The sequence below is a fragment of the Trichomycterus rosablanca genome, chromosome 27 (genome assembly GCF_030014385.1).
Source record: "Trichomycterus rosablanca isolate fTriRos1 chromosome 27, fTriRos1.hap1, whole genome shotgun sequence".
Taxonomy (NCBI): domain Eukaryota; kingdom Metazoa; phylum Chordata; class Actinopteri; order Siluriformes; family Trichomycteridae; genus Trichomycterus; species Trichomycterus rosablanca.
In genome coordinates, this window is record NC_086014.1 from 924299 (window position 1) to 944141 (window position 19843).

The 19843-nt window shown below is 49.7% G+C and overlaps 2 protein-coding genes across 4 annotated transcripts in view; one reads left to right on the forward strand and one right to left on the reverse strand.

Annotated features, from left to right (window-relative positions):
* Positions 1-10046, forward strand: part of piezo1 (piezo type mechanosensitive ion channel component 1 (Er blood group)) — a 60934-nt gene extending 50888 nt beyond the window's left edge. The window contains exons 33-52 of one of the 2 annotated variants that reach the window (XM_062989881.1): positions 43-157; positions 450-527; positions 706-881; positions 1269-1381; positions 1465-1623; positions 1847-2105; positions 2553-2741; positions 2923-3226; positions 3747-3861; positions 3991-4138; positions 4547-4761; positions 4892-5050; positions 5138-5285; positions 6130-6318; positions 6874-6966; positions 7512-7684; positions 7779-7901; positions 8229-8308; positions 8391-8586; positions 8879-10046. In XM_062989881.1, coding sequence (XP_062845951.1) covers positions 43-157; positions 450-527; positions 706-881; positions 1269-1381; positions 1465-1623; positions 1847-2105; positions 2553-2741; positions 2923-3226; positions 3747-3861; positions 3991-4138; positions 4547-4761; positions 4892-5050; positions 5138-5285; positions 6130-6318; positions 6874-6966; positions 7512-7684; positions 7779-7901; positions 8229-8308; positions 8391-8586; positions 8879-9137 — 3291 coding nt within the window. In that variant the 3' untranslated portion in view covers positions 9138-10046. Of the gene's footprint in view, positions 1-42; positions 158-449; positions 528-705; positions 882-1268; positions 1382-1464; positions 1624-1846; positions 2106-2552; positions 2742-2922; positions 3227-3746; positions 3862-3990; positions 4139-4546; positions 4762-4891; positions 5051-5137; positions 5286-6129; positions 6319-6407; positions 6967-7511; positions 7685-7778; positions 7902-8228; positions 8309-8390; positions 8587-8878 lie in introns of those variants that run through there. The other variant, XM_062989882.1, reaches the window with a different exon arrangement.
* On the reverse strand, positions 9994-19698 carry ctu2 (cytosolic thiouridylase subunit 2 homolog (S. pombe)). 2 transcript variants are annotated; one of them, XM_062989884.1, is made up of 15 exons: positions 19557-19696; positions 18668-18742; positions 17699-17777; positions 17564-17623; positions 16163-16223; positions 15961-16070; positions 15499-15758; positions 14948-15083; positions 14342-14473; positions 14100-14191; positions 13406-13506; positions 13228-13327; positions 10905-10971; positions 10655-10713; positions 9994-10244 (listed from the first exon to the last, which is right to left on the reverse strand). In XM_062989884.1, exons 1-15 carry the CDS (start codon positions 19610-19612, stop codon positions 10199-10201), a joined length of 1434 nt encoding a protein of 477 aa, XP_062845954.1. In that variant the 5' UTR covers positions 19613-19696; the 3' UTR covers positions 9994-10198. The 2 variants fall into 2 exon arrangements, with proteins under 2 accessions (XP_062845954.1, XP_062845955.1); XM_062989885.1 differs by lacking the exons at positions 9994-10244; positions 10655-10713; positions 10905-10971 and adding an exon at positions 10978-12942 and having other exon boundaries at positions 19557-19698.
* Between the last annotated feature and the right edge of the window lie 145 nt (positions 19699-19843).

Here is a 19843-nt window from a genome sequence, read left to right on the forward strand (position 1 = left end):
TGTGTGTGTGTGTGTGTGTGTGTGTGTGTGTGTGGACCACAGTTGGCGTATCAGGCGTGGGTGAGCAGTGCTAAACAGGCGTTACGAGAGCGACAGCAGAGACAGAAGGAACAGAGACTGGAGAGAGAGAGACGTCGCGCTCCTTCCCGAGGCTCGGGTCAGTATCTCATCACGCCCAGAACCGTCCAATCATCGGTCAGTTATTTTTCCACTATGCCGCTGCCACAGTGCCACGCCCAGCTCGATGTGTTTTGTCAACAAGATCAGGAATATTTAGGAAATCTGATCACACGAAGTCTAAAATGCATCTTTTGATGCCTTGTGATAAAAACTGGACTCACTTGTGGTGAGAATAACTGGGCAGTGGTAGCACACTGGTGCTGGACTCGCTGGTTCAAGCCCTGTCACCAACAAGCTTTATTTAATTATTTCTTTATTTTTTAAACCAGGTGACGGGTCAGTGTTCGAGGAGGAGCAGAGATCTCAGGAGGAGGACGCCGAGCCTGAAGGGGACGCAGAGGAGTCAGGTAGGTTCAGAGTTCTGATGTCTTTTGTGGCGTTCCTACCAAAACAGGAACATGAAGTGACCAAAACTTTCCTTAATTTTAAATTCATGCTTCATTAGTAGCTCATAAAACCAGTTTGGGTTTCTAACGCTGTGTTTCGAGCGTGCGTTTCTCCGAATCACGTGACCTTACCCTCCAGGTTCCGGCAGCGATACGGTGCAGAGGATTCTGGACGTGCTGAAGTTCCTCTGGGTTTTATTCCTGACCATGGTGGACAGTTTCACTCTGTGGCTCAACATGCTGACCAAGCAGTACGTGGACACGTCGACCGTGCTGTCCGATGAGCGCTACATGCTCATCCACAAGATCAGCCAGGTCCGAAACTTTCACCTCCTGCACCCACAGCCCAGATTTATCACCAGATCCCATCTTTATACACGCCCACTCACTCAAACACTGCATGACCAAAAGTATGTAGACACCCCTTCTGATGATTGTAGCAACATGCCTGCACCCTCTGTGCACAGAGCTTGAAACACCTTTGGGATTAATCCTAGTGGGTAGAGCTTTGAGCTATTAATCAGAAGATTGCCAGTTCAAATCCAGACTCTGCTATGCACCCCTTGAGCAAGGTCCCTGACCCTGTCTGCTCCAGGGGTGCCGTATAATGGCTGACCCTGTGCTCTGACCCCAGCTTGTTGTTCTACTGTACACGTGTATCTGTATATACTATATCAAATAAAGATGTCGTTCTTTGTCTAGATGCCCTCGAGTGACCCGACAGACGACCTGCTTTCTCAGGGCAGCGACATGGTCACACTGGACACGTGTCTGGACGAGACCGATACCGACTTTAACATCAGTGGAGCGGTCAGGTGGGTCTGCGCATCGTCTCATTGATCCTGAGACCGAACACAGGGGCCGTATTTAATCCGTCTCCGTCCTCTCGTTGCCGCAGCGTCGCTGAGCTGGAGGGCGCGGCCGACACGGAGGACGGACGACCTCGCAGCCCCGACACCTCGCTCTGTTCCCAGCCCACTATAGACCTGGAGTCCGAAAGTCAGGAGCTTCGCCACCAGCGCCGATCCAGAACAGCCAGCGAACTGCTCACAGAAAGGTAGAACAGAGGTCATCTGTCAGTGAGCTGAAGCTGAGGTGCTCCCGTGTGTCTAAACTGAAGTATTTCTTTAATGCGATAGTCAATGTTTACCGGACTGTGTTGTGGGTTTTTTATTGATTCAGTGGGACGAATGATGGCAGAAAGGAGGCCGGTAGTAACCATGCGCGTCGATTTCCTTAAATGTTCTCATTTTTTCTACCTTCTCTGCTTGCTGTTGCAGGTCGTACGCCATCGAGGAGCTGGTACAGAGCCGTGACTTCTACGTCTCTCAGAACCGGCTGCTGAAACTGACCTTCGCTCTGTGTAACGTGGTGGCCGCTCACTCGGAGCTGGTCTGCTACTTCATCATCGTCCTCAACAACGTGGTCACCGCCTCCGTCATTTCGCTGGTGCTGCCCGTCCTGGTGTTCCTGTGGGCCATGCTGTCCGTCCCGCGCCCCTCCAAGCACTTCTGGATGACCGCCATCATCTATACGGAGGTACGGAAACGGAATTCGGACCTGGCGTGTTGCGGCGAGCGGGTACAAAAGTATTCGGACGCACGGTCATGAGCGTGTCGGACATTCACCGTATTAAAATAGTGACCCCTCTATTGAGTATGTCTGTGGGAATTTGTGCACATTCAGGCAATCTCGGCTGGTGGTCCAGTTCGTTCCAAAGCTGTTCAGTGTGGCTTTTCTTTGTATTCTGGGAGGCACAGTAATGCGGGAACATGAAAGGTCCTTCCCTAAACTGTTTGGCCAAGTTGGAAGCACATAATTTCCTTCATATTATTATTTATTTCACCTGTTAGCGAGTGCTGGGGATGAAACACTGTAAGCTCATGATCAGGCATCCAAATGCGCTTTGAAACACAGAGAGAACATGCTAAACTCCTAACAGAAGAGGAAGAACGGCTAATTCCTCTACACGCGGCTGTTTTTCAGGTGATGGTGGTGCTGAAGTACCTCTTCCAGTTCGGGTTCTTTCCCTGGAACAGTGAGTACGAGCTCAGGCTGAACGAGAACAAGCCCTACTTCCCCCCTCGCATCCTCGGCCTGGAGAAAACCGACAACTACATCCGCTACGACCTGGTACAGCTGCTGGCGCTCTTCTTCCACCGATCCTTACTGCAGGTACGACCGCCGTGACCGCGCCTCACGCCGTTTACGCTAAATAAACACGCGTATTGATTTTACGAGCCTATGAGGGTCCCGCTGATGGACATGCAGACTTACATAAGCTCTACGTGAATGAGCGAGCGTAGACTGGTTAAGCAAATGTTGCCAGCTAATGTTATCTGTGGTGTTCTCCCAGCGTTATGGACTGTGGGACCAGGAGGGACCTCTGGAGGACAAGAGCAGTCACGCTGCAGAGGAGGAGAAGACCACGACGGTGACAACAAAAACTAAGGAGGAGGAGGAAAAGGAGGTGGAGGATAAACCATCGGATGTCGCTGAGGAGTTGCATCCTCTGACAGACGTAACGACGGGAGCTCAGACTGAACCAGAACCAGAGCCGATCCAGAGCGCAGAAATCACACCCGAGCCGAAGGAGAGCCGGAAGAAGGGTGGACTACTGCGCTTCCGAAAAAAGAAACCGGCAGATAAATTAGATGAAGGTTCGTCATTTGCGACTTTGCTTTTGTACTGGAGTTATGAGTGAGACACCCGTATGTCTGTTAACCGGTCTGCACGTCTAAATTGCACTCAGTAGCACCGTGAGGATTACTTTCCTCACGGCGTCGTCGTACCCTGGATATATCCAACTCCACTTGCACGACCCCCCCCTCTCTCCAGACTACACGAACATTGATTGGCTCGGTCGTAGGGAGGGTGCTGGAGGAGATTCCTCAGAACTGATTCAATTACGACCTCTGCAGGCTGATCGACGGTGCCGCACAGAGACGAGGGATAACGGGGATCAGTGCTTGAATCTGATCCACATATGAACTCGCCTCAGCAGGTGAAAAGAAGCGGCGGTCTGTACTGTACTGCACACGTGTGTGATAGTCACGGCTCTCTTCAGTCAGGAGTGGAAGTCAGCATCAGTAGAGAGGAATCGTTGCGCGATACGACTAGATCGGGAGAACAATTGAAGGGGAAAATGCGACAAAAATCACTTCGTTTGTTCTGTCGTAGATGCTGCACCAGCGGAGCCCAAGAAGAAAAAGAAAGCCAAGGGTCGGCGTGGGAAAGAAGCCGGCAAGAAACTGAAAGCTGTGGGAGAAAAACTGAAGGACGTTTTCATCTCTGTGTGAGTAGAATTGACTCTCGCTTTGTGCACAGGAAGCACAGCCTTCCCTAAACTGTTGCTGCAAAATTGGACACACACATACTGATGCAATATATTTAGCAAGCGATGCTTCTTTCTCTGATGTTCCAGCGTCAACAGCCTCTATAAACCAGGACACACGTTCATCCACAACATCCTGCACACCGAGTACCGTGCGGCTACCGACGTATACGCTCTGATGTTCCTCACCGACGTGGTGGACTTCATCGTCGTGGTGTTCGGTTTCTGGGCTTTTGGAGTGAGTACAGACGTTCCAGCACTCGATTTAATAGAACGATGTTAGTTTAGCAAGTTTGTGCTGAAGCTACAGACCTGAACGTAGCTCATGCAGAGCGGTCAGACGCAGAGGTCAGGGGTCAGCGAGATGGCTAGAAAAATATCACTAGAAAGCACTTTAATAACAACACACACATTTAATGATCTTTGATGTCTTTTTTTTAAGAAGTTAAAATCTAGTTCATTAACAGCCGTATTAAATACCAAGACGGAGACAAATCCGAGTCACTGACACACTAACGGGTTCAAGACTAGTCCGGGATCACCGTCCGGAGCGTGACGGTACAGAAAAGCTCTGGAGTCCAGCTTTAGGGCTTCACGTTTCACACCGACGCCACGTGTTCCAGCGTGTGATGTTTTGTGGTCACAGAAATATTCGGCGGCGGCGGACATCGCGGCGACTCTTTCAGACGACCAGGTTCCTGAAGCGTTCCTCGTCATGCTCCTGATCCAGTTCAGCACCATGGTGATCGACCGAGCTCTGTACCTGCGCAAAACCGTGCTGGGAAAACTCATCTTCCAGATCCTTCTGGTGCTCGGTATTCACATCTGGATGTTCTTCATCCTCCCAGCCGTCACCGAGCGGTAAGAGACCGAACTATAGGGTTATTTTTTTTTTTTTAATGAGCGAGACTCGAGGGGAGGGGCAGGGCGGGGCAGGACTTTAGCTCACTGAGCTGTCGATTGTTGATCTTGGTGCTGTGTGTGTTTGCAGGATGTTCAGTCAGAATTTCGTGGCTCAGCTCTGGTACTTTGTGAAGTGCATCTACTTCACGCTGTCGGCGTATCAGATCCGCTGCGGCTATCCGACCCGCATTCTGGGAAACTTTCTCACCAAGAAGTACAACCACCTCAACCTCTTCCTCTTCCAAGGGTGAGACATGTCTGCTTTTCGTCGTCCATAAAACCATAAAAGTTCCGATCGCCGAGAGTTCTCACCCGAACCGCCGGTTCTCTGCAGGTTCCGCATGGTGCCGTTCCTGGTGGAGCTCCGGGCCGTGATGGACTGGGTGTGGACCGACACCACTCTGTCTCTCTCTAACTGGATGTGTGTGGAAGACATTTACGCCAACATCTTCATCATCAAGTGCAGCCGAGAGACCGAGAAGGTAAAAATAGACGTTCGACTTCTGCTGAACGTTCAACGTCATACGGCTCAGTCGCTCGTGATCCATTTATACTCGGAGGGGGAAGCGCATACGACACGATCCGTCACCAGAAGGCGTCTGAATGTACACGGTTCATGAGCCGCTTATAAGGGGTCTCGCTCTAAAAGATTCACGAGTCGTTTATAAGAGGTCTCACTCTAAACGATTCATAAGTCGCCTATAAGGTGTCTCACTATACTGGATTCATGAGTCACCTATAATGTGTCTCATTCTAAACGATTCACGAGTCGCCTATAAGAGGTCTCACTGTACATTATTTATGAGTAGCCTATAACGTGTTTCATTCTAAACGATTCATGAATCGTTTATAAGGTGTCTCACTGTACACGATTCCTGAGTCGCCTATAAGGTGTCTCACTCTAAATGATTCATGAGTCATTTGTAAGGTGTCACTCAACATGATTCATGAGTCACCTATAAGGTGTCGCACTCTACATGATTAATGATTCACCGACGAGGTGTCTCACTCTAAATGATTCATGAGTCGCCTATAAGGTATTTCACTCTAAACGATTCATGAGTCACCTGAAATGGGTACACAATTCACGAGTCGCTTATAAGGGGTCTTACAGTAAAAGATTCATGAGTCGCGTATAAGGTGTCTCACGCTACATGATTCAATGATAAAGGTTCAAACTCTATGAAAACAGTCGTCATATTTTGGGGTCGTTATTTGGGGGAGTTTATCGATAAATGTTTACCGCAGGTACTTTGTATTTGATGGTCGGGATGGGTTTAACAGACCAGGACCTAAAACACGTCTTTATATTTTGTGTCTTTCCAGAAATATCCCCAACCCAAGGGCCAGAAGAAGAAGAGGATAGTGAAGTACGGGATGGGTGGGCTGATTATCCTCTTCCTCATCTGCATCATCTGGTTTCCACTACTCTTCATCTCGCTGGTGAGATCCGTGGTGGGCGTGGTCAACCATCCCGTGGACGTAACGGTGACGATCAAGCTGGGAGGTTACGAGGTGAGTCGACATCAAAACGTGAAACATCGGGAGTCGAAAAAAGTATTTTTGGGTGCCAGAAACTTTATCCCCTTATCCTCCCAATCTAGTCATATCCAATTCCCCTGGATCGGATCACTCTATCTCTCCCCTACTGGTGCAGACCTCCACCCTGAGCGAAGAGGGCCGTACCTAACACGAGGAACAGAGCGAATGCAGAGTCTCGCCCTGCTCTCCGTTATTCACCGTCTCTGTGCAGTTCCTCAACCAGCCAGCAGAGGCCGCAATCGCCGCAGCGATTCGGGGATGATCTCACAGCCGCACCACTCGAGCGGCTTAATTCTGTATTTAACACATGAATTAAAACAAGCACTGGCCAAAGTGAAAAGCGTCCAGATGAGCATTATATTTATATTTATTACCTATTGCAGCATGACAGGGTAAATGAATCTCCACTGCTCGCCTGCTCATTAATTCAATTGTTTATGTAGTGCTGTACTATTGAATGTATATCATGTGAAAAATCCACTGTGTGTGTGTGTGTGTGTGTGTGTGTGTGTGTGTGTTTGTTTGCAGCCGCTGTTCACGATGAGCGTGCAGCAACAGTCTATCCAGCCTTTTACTCCTGACGATTACGACCAGCTCACCAAGCAGTTCGAAAAGAAAGCGGTGAGTACCGAGGTGAACGGACGGAGCCGTCCTCATTTTATCCGGGCTTGGGATCTGGACCGAGATCGCACTGACCGGCGCGTCTCCTAACGGCTAGGCTGTCTGGGGACGGATCTCTTCTCTTTAAGACTACCGGTACCGATATTGTCCTGCATCATCGGCACAGAAGCCCTAACGTTGCCCACATTTAGCATGATAAAAGAATTAAACAGAGCCACCACGCCGGCGGCATGTGTTGCACCGACGAGTCCTTTGTCGTGTCGTCGGTGTATCTGTTGTTTCCGAGCTCCGTAACGGTTCTTAAAATCAGGGTTAAAAAAGAAACAATCCTCAATTTCTTAGAATAAATTGGCCTTAAAGAACGAATCTGAAAAAACATGCTACAGCAACACTTGACAAGGGCCGCAGATTTATCTAAAACATCTAAATAAATCAATAAATACATCAATAAAATCACAGTCAGATCCACTAGTCCCCTAAATAACAGCGCAGCATCCCGTCACGAAGAGACCGGGTAATATAGATGTGATGCTTGTTTGACGCAGGTGGCGATGCAGTTTATAACGCTGTACGGTTACGAGGACATCGTAACGGCCAACATCGAGGGCAGTTCGGGCTCGGTGTGGAGAATCAGTCCCCCCAGCAGACAGGAAGTCATCAAGGAGTTGCTGAACAGCTCGGCAGACATGACGCTCCTCCTGTCCTGGAACTTCCAAAGGTCAGTCGAAAACGATCGGCCATCGCGTGTGTGATCGACGCGCCGCGTGTATGTACGCAGGATTTAACTTTGCGTGTGTGTGTGTGCGCCGCAGGGACCTGGGGAAAGGCGGAACAGTGGAGAACACCTACGACAAACACTCCATCGATCTGGAGGCCGGAGATCCCGTGAGAGCGGATCTGGCCTCGCTGCTGCTGGGGAATCGAATCCAGCCTGTGTGAGTGAGAGCTGAGAAATCCCTGTTTTATCATAGTGCCAAAGTCATGTCACCGAAAAGGAGATCGGATCCTAATCCACCTTTTTAGCCGTTATATTTATGCTTTTCTTCACCTTTTTTCTCCCAGCTCGGCGTGGTCAATTTATCTTCCGTGCCTGGAGTTTCCGGTCGTGTCCGAGGGGAGTCGTTTAGCCCGCCTCACGCTCCCTCACACACGTGCACGTGGACGTCTAGTCTAGGGCCCGCCGTCTAGTCCGAGCGCGTGTTCTTTAAACCCCTCGTGGTAAAAAAAATGCGTTAACCCGTTTATTTGTTCTCTGTCCTCAGTCGGGTGCCGCACATGTTCCCCAACTACATAAGAGCCCCGAACGGAGCGGAGGCCAAACCTGCGATTCGGCTGTACGAAGGTGAGTCGACGCCGAGCTCGAGCGCTTTCCCTGAACCCGGAAGCTGCCTGCACAGGTTAACCGTAACGTTCTGTCGCTTCAGGAGAGGAGGAGGGCTTTCAGGACATCACGCTGTCTCTCGTGAGGGACGGCTCACCGAACAGTATCGGAGCTCGGGAGTGGTGGGACGTCGCCGTCGCCGACTGCGAGGACTCTGTGGAAGCCTGCAGGGTTTTACCCATGGTCATCTTCAGCGACAAAGTCAGCCCGCCCAGTCTGGGGTTCCTGGCCGGATACGGGTGAGCGGTACTCTCGTCAATGTCGATACTAAGACCGTATGTAATCCGGCTCGGGCCCGGAGAGCGGCAGGCTGGAAACCTGACCGTTGTCGTGACCGGTTAGGACCGGAGCAGCGCGCACCGCCTCCGATGTAGTACGTACCGTTTAAGTATGCGATTTCAGACGAAGCCCCAGTCTCCGGACGACGTTTAGCACGTTCACCCCGACTGGGTTTTACTTTACCGCCGCTTGGCGTGTCGGCTAGCTCTGTCCTAACTGACCCTCGTCCTTTCCTGTCTCCCCCTCCGGTAGGATCATGGGAATGTACGTGTCGGTGGTGCTGGTGATCGGCAAGTTCGTGCGAGGCTTCTTCAGCGACATCTGTCACTCCATCATGTTCGAGGAGCTGCCGTGCGCCGACCGCATCCTTAAGCTGTGCACGGACGTCTTCCTGGTGCGCGAGACGGGCGAGCTGGAGCTGGAGGAGGAGCTCTATTCCAAACTCATCTTCCTGTACCGCTCACCAGAGACCATGATCAAATGGACCCGAGAGAAGGACGACGACGACTGACCGGCGCCGACCGACCTGCCGGCTTCGGTTCCGGGTCAGGGGGACGGAAGAGTCCGGAGTGACCCGGAGCTCTACGAACACGGAAAGAGACGCCGACGGACTCGGGGGATTTTCCAAACGGTGGTGGTTTACATAGACTTTTATTAGAATCAGCCCGAGCTCCAGCGAGGGCGCGGAATCTGGTCGAGGCATTGGGGGGGGGGGTTAACATATCGGGAGAGGACGGGTCAGGCAGTACAGCGAACACTATCGTAACGTAATCGGGTGATCCATCACACGAGTTCAGACACAAACGGTTCAAACCGACGGCGAACACGTGGCCGATTAAGCGAGGCCGACGAGTCCGATGGAGCCACTGACCGGCCGTGATCGAAACACTAATACCGATTTATCACCAAGTGCCTCTCTCTGCGAACACTGGGGTTAGTAAGAGCAGGTCGCTAAACCGAACGTACGATCTAAAACAAGTAAAACGCCGTCTCGGGACCGCACGACTCCTTCTGCACTTTAAAACTCTGCTGCTGCAGAACACACAAACACGGAACGTGACCGCGTTTTAGGGACACTTTTATCTCGGAGCTAAGTTTACGATTTTTATTTAGTTCGTCTCGACCGCCGATCTGCTTCGACTGTGCCAGCTCACTCTGGCGGCAGGATTCCTCTCCGGCCAGCCGCCCGTGTTCTGAACTACGGTTATATCTTATAGGTCTTATATTTTCCAGAGAGGTCCGTGACTGGCGAACGGAGCCGACGCGACCTTTAGGACCGAAAACCGCAAAACCGTCCGGCCGATCCCGTAAAGGATTCAAACCTTTCTGTAGAACCTGATCTAGAATAACTAGTCGAAGGCAGGAAATGATGTCAAAATGTTGGATTTTATTGTCAGATTAAAAACATTTTGAACAAACATGACGTGTGGCTTGATGTCGCTCCTGAACGACTTTGCAGCGACCGTAAATCGGCTCGCACGGTTTAAAAGGAAGCGGGCGGCGACGCCCAACGGTGTCTGATGTGTCAGAATTGTGTGTGTTGCTGTTACTTCCTCCTCCTCCTCCTCCTCCTCAGTCTTCCAGCAGGAACATGCCAATTTCCTTCTTCATCGCAGCCCTACAAAGCAAGAACAAGAACAGAACATGAGATGTGATTGTAAAGTGATAAACGGTCGTCGGTGTGGATTTTCGGCCTCGTCGCTGCCACGTGGCGGGGCGGCTTCGCAGAGGGGGCACACGGAGGTTCAGTCCTCGAGATATGGCAAGGAATAAAGTGCAGGTAATCACGACTCTCCAAAGGAATCGACACGAAACCCGGTCGACGCCGACGACGAGAACGGTCCCGAAGAAAAGGAATCGAGCGTCTGAAAGATTTCAAAGGGGCCGATCCGTCTCGTGCACCATCTGTAGAGCAGGAGAGTGAAACGTGTCCGGCTCGTTTGAAGTCGTGAGGAAGCTGACCGGTAAATCTGTGGCTGCTTCGGCTAACCGTCGACGCGAACGACGCCGAAACGCGAGGGGACTGACCTTCTCTGGTGTTTCTCGGCCTCGGCAGCGACGTAAGGTGGCAGCGCTTCCTCTCCTGCCTGGGAAAAGAAGGAAGAAGCCAAGAAAACCAATAAAGAGCAGGTCAACAAAAACAGCTTCCCTCCTCCCGGACCAGCACTGGCCAAAGCACGCGAGGTAGAGACAGAAGAAACCGGGACCGGTCAGATTATCGACACGTGTATCGTCTCGCGGCTGTATAAGAGAACACGTCCGGGACGGATGTACTCACCACGTCTTTAACGGTCAGCCTGCAACCGTAACACAACGCAGTCTTCAGGTCAGGAGCTGCAGGAGCCCTAACACACACACACACGCAGTGAGGAAACAGAAGCAGAAGAGCTCATTAGGGATCATGTCGGTGTGTAGTGGTTGACCACAAAGAAAGGGGTCCTAGGAGGTAAAAATGTGACTGTCCAGTCGGTCACCCAGTGTATTTGTGGTCAGCTGGTTGATTTTGCTCTCTTGCTTGTGTCCATGCTGCTAGCCCTCACTCTCGACCCTCGATCCAGGGATGGAACGTAACCGAATGCACGGCCATGTATTGCTGTCAGTGGTCAGCTGCCCCATGACTGGTCAGCAGGGGCTGTTAGGTGCCCAGTGACGAGGAATCCAGTCGCAGCCATCGTCCCTCCCTCCCATCCTCCCTCTCTCCGTCCCTGTTCAGCAGCGATGACCTAGTGTGCAGTAGTGTGTAGGTACTAGAGTGCTCTTGAACCATTGTTGTGTGGGTTGCCAGGTGTTTTTAGGGATTTGGAGTGGCGCCCGACCAAAAAAAGGCAACGTGTCCGGCGATGGCCGATGAGTTCATCGCAATAGGGCCGTCACTGACACGGTGTCGTGGAATGAATGACTGGGTGACAGTCATGTGGTCACTAGGGCTGACCTGTAGCTAGCACGCCATCCAAGCAAACGACATTTGAAGAGTGGCTTTGAAATAACTGGCAACATAATGGCTGAAAGGAATGACAGCCAGCCAGAGCTAGGTGTCAAAGCCCAGACAGATGAGCTGTCAAAGGCGACGACATGTCGTGACAGATCACATGGACCGGCTGAGTGGGCGGGCCCCACCGAGGCACGACCAATAGATCGCTTGTCCTTTTGTCGCTCGGCCGAGCTGATTGGTGGGGGACCGGGCTCGTTGTGGCCATCAGTTGGATGACTGGCGATCGGCCAGCCAATGGTGCGGTAGCACTGAGTGGCACCAAGGAGCGGCAGGTGCGGACAGGGCCGGTGGCTGATGGGAGCTCGTTGAGTGAGGACTATAAAAGAGCAGCCAGTGATCCAGAGCGGCAGCCTGGAGCGGCAGTCTCCTGGAGAGGACGCCTCTTGGACCCTCAAAGACCGAGCTCGCACAAAGACGTCGGGCCGCCATTGGGAGTCCGCCTGCGGGAGTCAGCCGAGGGAGGATCAGACGAGGACAGGCTGGTCGCTTGGCTGCTGCTGCTGCTGCTGTTCCTTCTGGGGGTATGCTGCTCTGCTCCCATGCTGGTCCTCTTCGCCAGCTGGAAGCAGCTAGCTACAGGTGGGAGGATGGGGGTGGAGGCCACCCACCCTCTCTTTTTCCCCCCTCCACCCCTTTTACCAGCTCCCAATCACTACTGTACAAAACCATTGCCCTTCCCACCCACAGTCTGCCACTGCTAAGGCCCGGTCCTTTCACCCCATTGCTTACCATAAGAGCCAGACCGCCTATGAGCTGGCTCCAGGGTGCAGGAGACTGATAAGGCCCTCAGGCTAACTAGCAGTCTCCGCCCTGCACCAGGTACCCGCCCAGCAGGCACCACTACCTTAGCACCTAGGATAGGGAGGGAGTGTCGCTTACTTACTGGGTGGGTAAGTCTAGGGCAGGGACTTAGGGGAAGGTTGAAGACTTAGGCCACTCCTGTTTTCCACCTTCCACACTAAACCCACTTTGCACCATAAACATGTTTCACCAGCAGTACCACACAGCTGCACATACAGGATCATCACACAGGTGTCAGAGTTTCAGCTTCTTTTTATTAAGTGCCACTTACACAGGACACAATGCAAGACTTAACGACACACACACACAGACAGACAGAAAGACACAGACACATATATTTACACCATTATTTGGGACACTTTGCATAATTATGTACACACGCCTCCTGATCTGTTCACCACTTATACCTCAGGCTCGAGGCTAGCTCCAGACTACACCACCGAACAACCGAGTCGTCGTCGTCGTCGTCATCATCATCATCAATCATCATCATCGAAGCAAACGTGCAGCTCTGTTCTTCACTCTAGGAGCGACCATGCTAGGGTTATCATCATTCAATTCATCTCATTTTATCAAAGTCCCTCCTTCATTTCAGTTCCCAACCTCACCACCGTCACTCGTTTAGGCCGAGTGCTTCTAATCCATCGCCACGATGACCTACTGACCCTGACCCCAGACATTCTAACGACTAACCGTGTCCGACCATCTTTCACCGTCTACGACGAGTGCTCACAGCACAGGACTCGAACGTAATCAAACCTACAGAACTTCGTCTGACCTTGGCCTGCAAACGAGACACCCCACTGACCTCGCTTGGCAGCATCCTCCTCCTCCGGCTCCGCCATCGCTCTTCCGCTCCAGACACAGCCGCTCCGACACCAGGGTGGCGTGGAAAGCGCTCGCCTCGTCTGCGGACGACACCATCCGTTAGAGACGGCGTCGATCGGGCTCGAGAAGCCGGTCGGCGCGTCGGGACGGACACTCACCTGCTTGGGTATCGAGGGTGCAGAGGCACAGGAGACACTTGGCAGCAGGTTCGGAGGCAGATCCTCGTGCCGAAGCCGGCGTGTGAAGCTTCTCACCCGTCCTACACCGAAAAAAGGAAACAATCTAAAGGTCACGCGGCGACTTCACACCGACCGGTTCGTCGTGTACGAGCCACTTCTTTTCCCGGGTCCATCTGTGCCCTTCCACCTGGCTGCCGTTCGCCTACGAGAGTCCCGTTTACATTTACGGCGTTTAGCAGACGCTTTTATCCAAAGCCACCTACGGTACAGTGACGGCATCCTTCCGAGTCTAATCTACTGAAGGTCAAAGGCCTCGCTCGAGGGCCCGACAGTGCCGACCTAGCGGCGGTAGGACTTGAACCGGCGACCTGTCGATTACCACTCCGCTACCTTACCCGCTACTAGGCTACGACTTCCGACGATGCGACGTTACGTTCCCTAAGGACTACAGCAACGACCCAGAATGCTACGGGATGGCTGGCGGTTCACCCATGTGACGATAATGTATGACCGTCGTTTCCTATAATGGCATGTTTTGCTCCACCTAATCGAGGGGGTTTGAAACACACCTCAACAATAATAAAAAGCTCATCGAAGTGCATTCTAAGTCAGATGTCTTTCATTTCATGTTCCTATAACATCTACAATGGGAGGAACCGTACACCCGTCCTACCTGTACACGGTGCTGACGGTGGACGGGAAGTCGGCCTGAAGTTTGACCACGAAGCTCTCCGTCAGCCGCTGGATGCTCGACTTGGCCGGCGTCTGAGGAGGAAACGATTCCCGACACAGCGTCACCATACGTTTTCTGTGTGAAATTCCTCTACTGAAGAACATGATTCTGTAGCGACGTTTCTTTGCTACTAACACTAAACAGGCTAACGATGATGAACATAAACGTGGTCAGACACTCACCGCGGTATCCGGACCGGGCACAAACACCGACTGCACACAGAAGAGTCGGTTGTAGAAGGCTATCTCTTTGGAGGAGTAGTCCCTCATGGGGCGCACCGTCACCACATCTCCGTACCGGCCGTCCGAGAAAGCCTGGGGAACGGGAAACGATGTCGGTTTGTTTACTGCGTTCGGTGAGCCTGCTTGGCGCCTTGCCGGGAGGCCCGATGGTGGCGATTCAGAGGCGTCGTTCCAGACAGCGGCGCGGTACCCTGACGTTCTGGCAAACTTGACTCGGTCGGGGTTCCACCGGGAAACACGGGCACAGGGCAGGAACGCCCGGGACAGGATGCCGATCCATCACGGGTCTTCTGCCCCCCCTCGTCCCCTTACTCAGACACAGCCCGTGTCTGTGTGAGCACCCAGCCGGCTGATAGCGCAGCTGAGATCTGCTACATGTGACAAAGAACAAACAACCTGCTGTTCGTGTCCACTCCACTGGTCCATTTGGGACCTTTGAGACCAGAAGCCTCTAGAACATTATTTCTTTATTGTTTATTAAGTTTCAGCACATTGTTTCAAAATAAACCGCTAAAAATCTGAATTATAATCGCCTCTCATGCTTACCGTATCTGCGGCCAGAGACGCCCCTCGTCCCAGAGAGATGTTAGTGAGCAGCTTGATCGCCACACGGGTACAGCTGTCGCCCATCATCACTTTGGTGTAGCCGTGCAGACGGGCAGTGTGCATTATCAGGTGCTGCCTGATCGTAAACAAACACACACACAGAGTGAGTTAGTTACACCGAGCTTATACCTAAACATAAACCCTAAATAAACTTTACGTCTACAATTGTGAATATGAGCTGAATCTGCATCAGTGTGGAATAATCCAGTCAGATCCAGGGTTACAGCTCCACGTGTATCTGTGTTTATCTGGATTCTCCTCCCTGTTTCACTTTTAAACTTGTGTTACAGCTCCAGCTTCTGAGAAACGGTGAGAATCAGAATCGGCTTCTCCCAGAATCTAAATAAAGCTTAACGTGGTTTAATGTAGTAAAAGAAGGAGACAGGAGCACTAAACTTCTCTTCATTATTACTGCTCATAAGTTCCTCCACTAATCACGTTCCTCACTCGCTGTTTTACTACAGTGTGTCAGTAATAATTGCTTCTCTCACCTCAGTGTGTGCAGCAGGTCTTCTTTGGCTGTCTGTGTCTTTACAGAGGAGAACAGGCCCTCGAGGGCCACTCTGTGTTCGGGCGTGTACGCGGAGGTGCCGAGGCGGCCCCGTGCACCCCGCGACTCCTCTACGGGAGGCTCGGCGCGCCCCTGCTGTCGTTCGGCCCGAATGTGCCGATCTACTGCGGCTTTGTAGTCGGAGCTGGGCTTTTCACCGCCGCGCACGGACTCCAGTACAGAAGGGGGCAGCGTGAACACCTAGAGACACACAGCGGGAAAATGATCGTAAGATAATTAGTAGTGTTTTTAAATATTGAACCATTCATCTACAACATTGCTGAATCACTGGCGGCACTGACTGCACTACACTACTGCGTATACTAGAGCAGGGGTGTCCACATTTCTCTTGATTAATGGGCTGCATTTATTAAAAACAAGGGGCCACGGACTCTTCCCTTACCTGCTCCAGTGAGACGACATGGTACGGGAATCCGGTCTTTCCGAACATGTTCTCCAGCTGAGATACGGAGCTCTCCCTCTCTTCGAGACTCCGTCCACACACTCCACCTTCTGCATCCGTCACAGAAAAGACACATCATTTTAGAGTTCAGCTGAGAGCAGAGCACTATCTGTGCGACCTGTAGTACAGAAACTGTCGTTACCGTCGATGTAGAGGATGCCAGGAGCGAATCTTAACTTCTTGGCCGCGTCCCGACTTAAACCCTGCAAGACGTCAGAGGTATAAATGTAAACAGAACTGCTAGAGTGACATAGAGAGTCCTGTAACATGTTTGTGTTTGTGATATTTAGCCATGTGTTTGATCATTTACACTCACGCCAGTCTTGTGTCTGACTTTCACTAACAAACTGAGTCTAATGTCTAGTGGTGGTGGTGGTGGTGGTGGTGGTGGCTTATGACATACACACAGCTACAGTACTTAAGCCGACAGTCACTGGCTTCTAAGTCTGATGAAGCCTGGACTGTATTCACTAGCACACAGGTACTCGCACATTATCTAGTTATTATTACATCATCAATCAGTGAAATTGATCTATTTCCATTTCTTTACAAGTGTTACCAATTTTGCCCTATTTAAGATGCCGTGGCGGAACCTGAAGTCTCTCTCATGCTGTGTACAAGACTTGGTCTTTAATAAAAGGGAAGCATTTGGTTAAAGTGGTCACTGCTAGAAGTAGCACAACCATTTCTGGGTGATATAGGTGTTGCATAATCTTGTCGTTTCAATAAATAACACTCATTTGAAAGTATTTGATGTTTTCTTGTGTTCTTCTTGTGTTGCATTGCATTTGGGACGAAGATCTGAAACCATTTACAGTGACACACGTGCACAAACAGCAACCAGACGGTGTGTGTGTGTGTGTGTGTGTGTGTGTGTGTGTGTGTGTGTGTGTGAGGTCATTTTATCTAAACAGCTCGTCATAAGAAGTAAAACGATGCTGCAACGTTACGTCCATTAAACTTACGGCTAGGATTAAAAAAAATAATCCCACAGTTTTAATTATTCTGCTGTTTCTATGTGTATTTGATTTTTCAGAGGAAAGACATCTGCAAACTTTAAATCTCGGGGAGTAAAAGTGGCCCAAAATGTCACCATTGGTTCTCCAATCACCTTAAAAATGAGCCATTAGGGAGACCACAGACACGTGATGATACTTCCAGTAAAGGTCCAAATCATCACAAAGCTTCAGCACCCTCCCTCCCTCGTGTCTGTATAGACGCACGGTCGGCTGTTAAAACAGCTGAGATTGAAATTTTTGTTGTTTAGTTTTGTTTATTTCTTGGTAAAATCCTCACACACCAGACAGCAACTGCATCACTTTTGAAAAAGAGTCCTGAGATAACGTGTGTATGTGTGTCTGTGCCTATGGGGCAAGCTGTAGCCTAGTGGTTAAGGTACTGGACTAGTAATCACAGGGTCGCTGGTTCAAGCCCCACCACTCCCAAGTTGCTGCTGTTGGGCCCTTGAGCAAGGCCCTTAACTGTAATGTAAGTCGCTTTGGATAAAAGCATCTGCTAAATGTGTTTGTGCGTGAGTCCGTACCTCTTGGACCTGGGCGAGCATGCAGCTGGACGCTGGTCCACCTGAAACAGCCAGCAGAACCTGAAACGAAAACATCATGAGATTCAGAGATTGGCTTACACGTCGTTTCATTATTACGTTTATATCGGTGTTTACCTTCTCTCCGGGAAAGATGACCCGATTCTTGCCCAGCATGGCCCGAAATTTGTGGATGAAATACTCCTTGAAGCAACTTCTGTTACACAAATCAGACAAACACAAACATTACTGACCTCAGTACCGCAACCGTTATTTTTACACTGCCGCTTATTCTGCCACATTAAAATTAACTGTATTAGTTTATGTTTCACTCATTACTGTACATCTTCACAGAGTAACGACTATAGACTGTATATGTTGCACATGTTGCATTTCTCTACTTTTTAAACATTTCTAATTTTTTTCTTCTTCTATATTTATGTATTTAAGATGAGACTTTATTGATCCCCTTGGGGAAATTAACTTGTTACAGCAGTATGAGAGAACGGTGGTAAAAAAAACCCAGCTGCTGGACATAGTGTGTAGTTATTTACGCTAATGATTCCCTTTAAAAACAACTGATGTACTTAGTAAGATTATAATGAAAATATACATGAAAATTTGATCCATCATATACTACAAATTGCATCTTTGTATTGCACATGTAAATGTAGATATGAGTGATATATTACATATTATTATTATATGCCCTGACAGCTGCTGGGCGGATGGACCTGCAGTAGCGCTCCTTCTTACACAGCGGGTGGAGGAGTCTGGTGCTGAAGGAGCTTGTTAGGACCCCTACAGACTCGTGTACAGGATTTCCTCCACCTCCTCTACAGATTCAGGAGGACAGTTTAACACATAACTCGCTCGCTTGACCAGCTTGTTTAGTCAAGCTTGTTTTTTCTACCTCATTACTCATGTGACCAGACAATCTAAGCATTTCACTGCTAGTTGTACCATGTAAGACTGCATATGTGATGAATAAATGTAGATTTTGTTTGTAAAACATGTACAGGGAGAGTCAACATGACTTCCAATGTCTCACACACACACATACACACACATACAGAACAATTCTCAGTTCAGTTTGAGGTGATTTACCTGCAGAAAGCATCTCCCACTCGGATGATCAGCACCGCCGTGTCTTCTTTACACTTCATGCATTTCTTTGAGATTCTGGAAACGTAGAATAAAAGAAAAGTTTAACTTGTGCACGTTATAAGCTGGGATGAGCAAAATTATTCGAATTTTACACCAACAATATGTGGTCACTACTGCTAATTAAACAGGTCCAGGGTTCAGGCCACACCCACTGCTCACAGTTCAATAAACAATATACTTCCAACTTTGTGTCAACAATTAAGGTCCGGTCCTGTTCCTGCATGACCATGTCCCACTGTAAGGTCTCTGGTGACCAGTACAAAGCTAAAGACTTAAGTCCACTGACCACCTCTGGGATGAATGTAATTGCAAACAAGGACTTTCTCCTTCAACATTAATGTCTGATCTTACAAATGCTTTTTGATAAATAGATAGATAGGTAAAATTAAAGAAATATTAATTGAATTGGCACAAATTCCCACAAACACACTTTGAAAAACGAGTTGGGGGGGAAAGGGGTGGTTGTGCAACTATATATTAATAAATACGATTTTTATTTAATGCTGAAAGTCTATACTTGCGGGTCCCTGGTAAAAAAAAACTACTATGAATGATTATTTTTGTGCATTTTAATATAACGTGACATTATTTCTGTCCAACAACACCAAGTTGTCTCATAAAAAGACATTTCAATATTAATATGAGCCGGACTAATCCTGAGATAAATCCCTTATATTTATATTTATATTAGACTGTCCTGCAGTCAGAGCTGCATCACGGTGTTCCGTCCGAACACTTGGTCTCAATCAGGTCCTCGCGTTAGCATTCTGTTAGCAAACCACACCTACAAAATTGTCAAAAACAGTTACAGAACTGTTATTAAACTTACTTGAGGATGGACGGTCTGTCCTGGAGGTCGTTATAATCCTCGTTAACCTGACACATTTTAAATTAACCCGAAATAAAGGTTAAAAAAATAAATAGATTACTCAGACCGAACTGACGTCACCATAAACACACGCATGCTGTCGTGCTTCTTCTTCGTTGGATGAATTTTTGTATTACAAACCGACTGTAAGTACCGAGCGCCCTCTACTGTACAGTGGTGTGAACAGCGCACACACTCCAGTGGAGCCCCTCTTCTATACATCCTATTACATTTACATTTTCGGCATT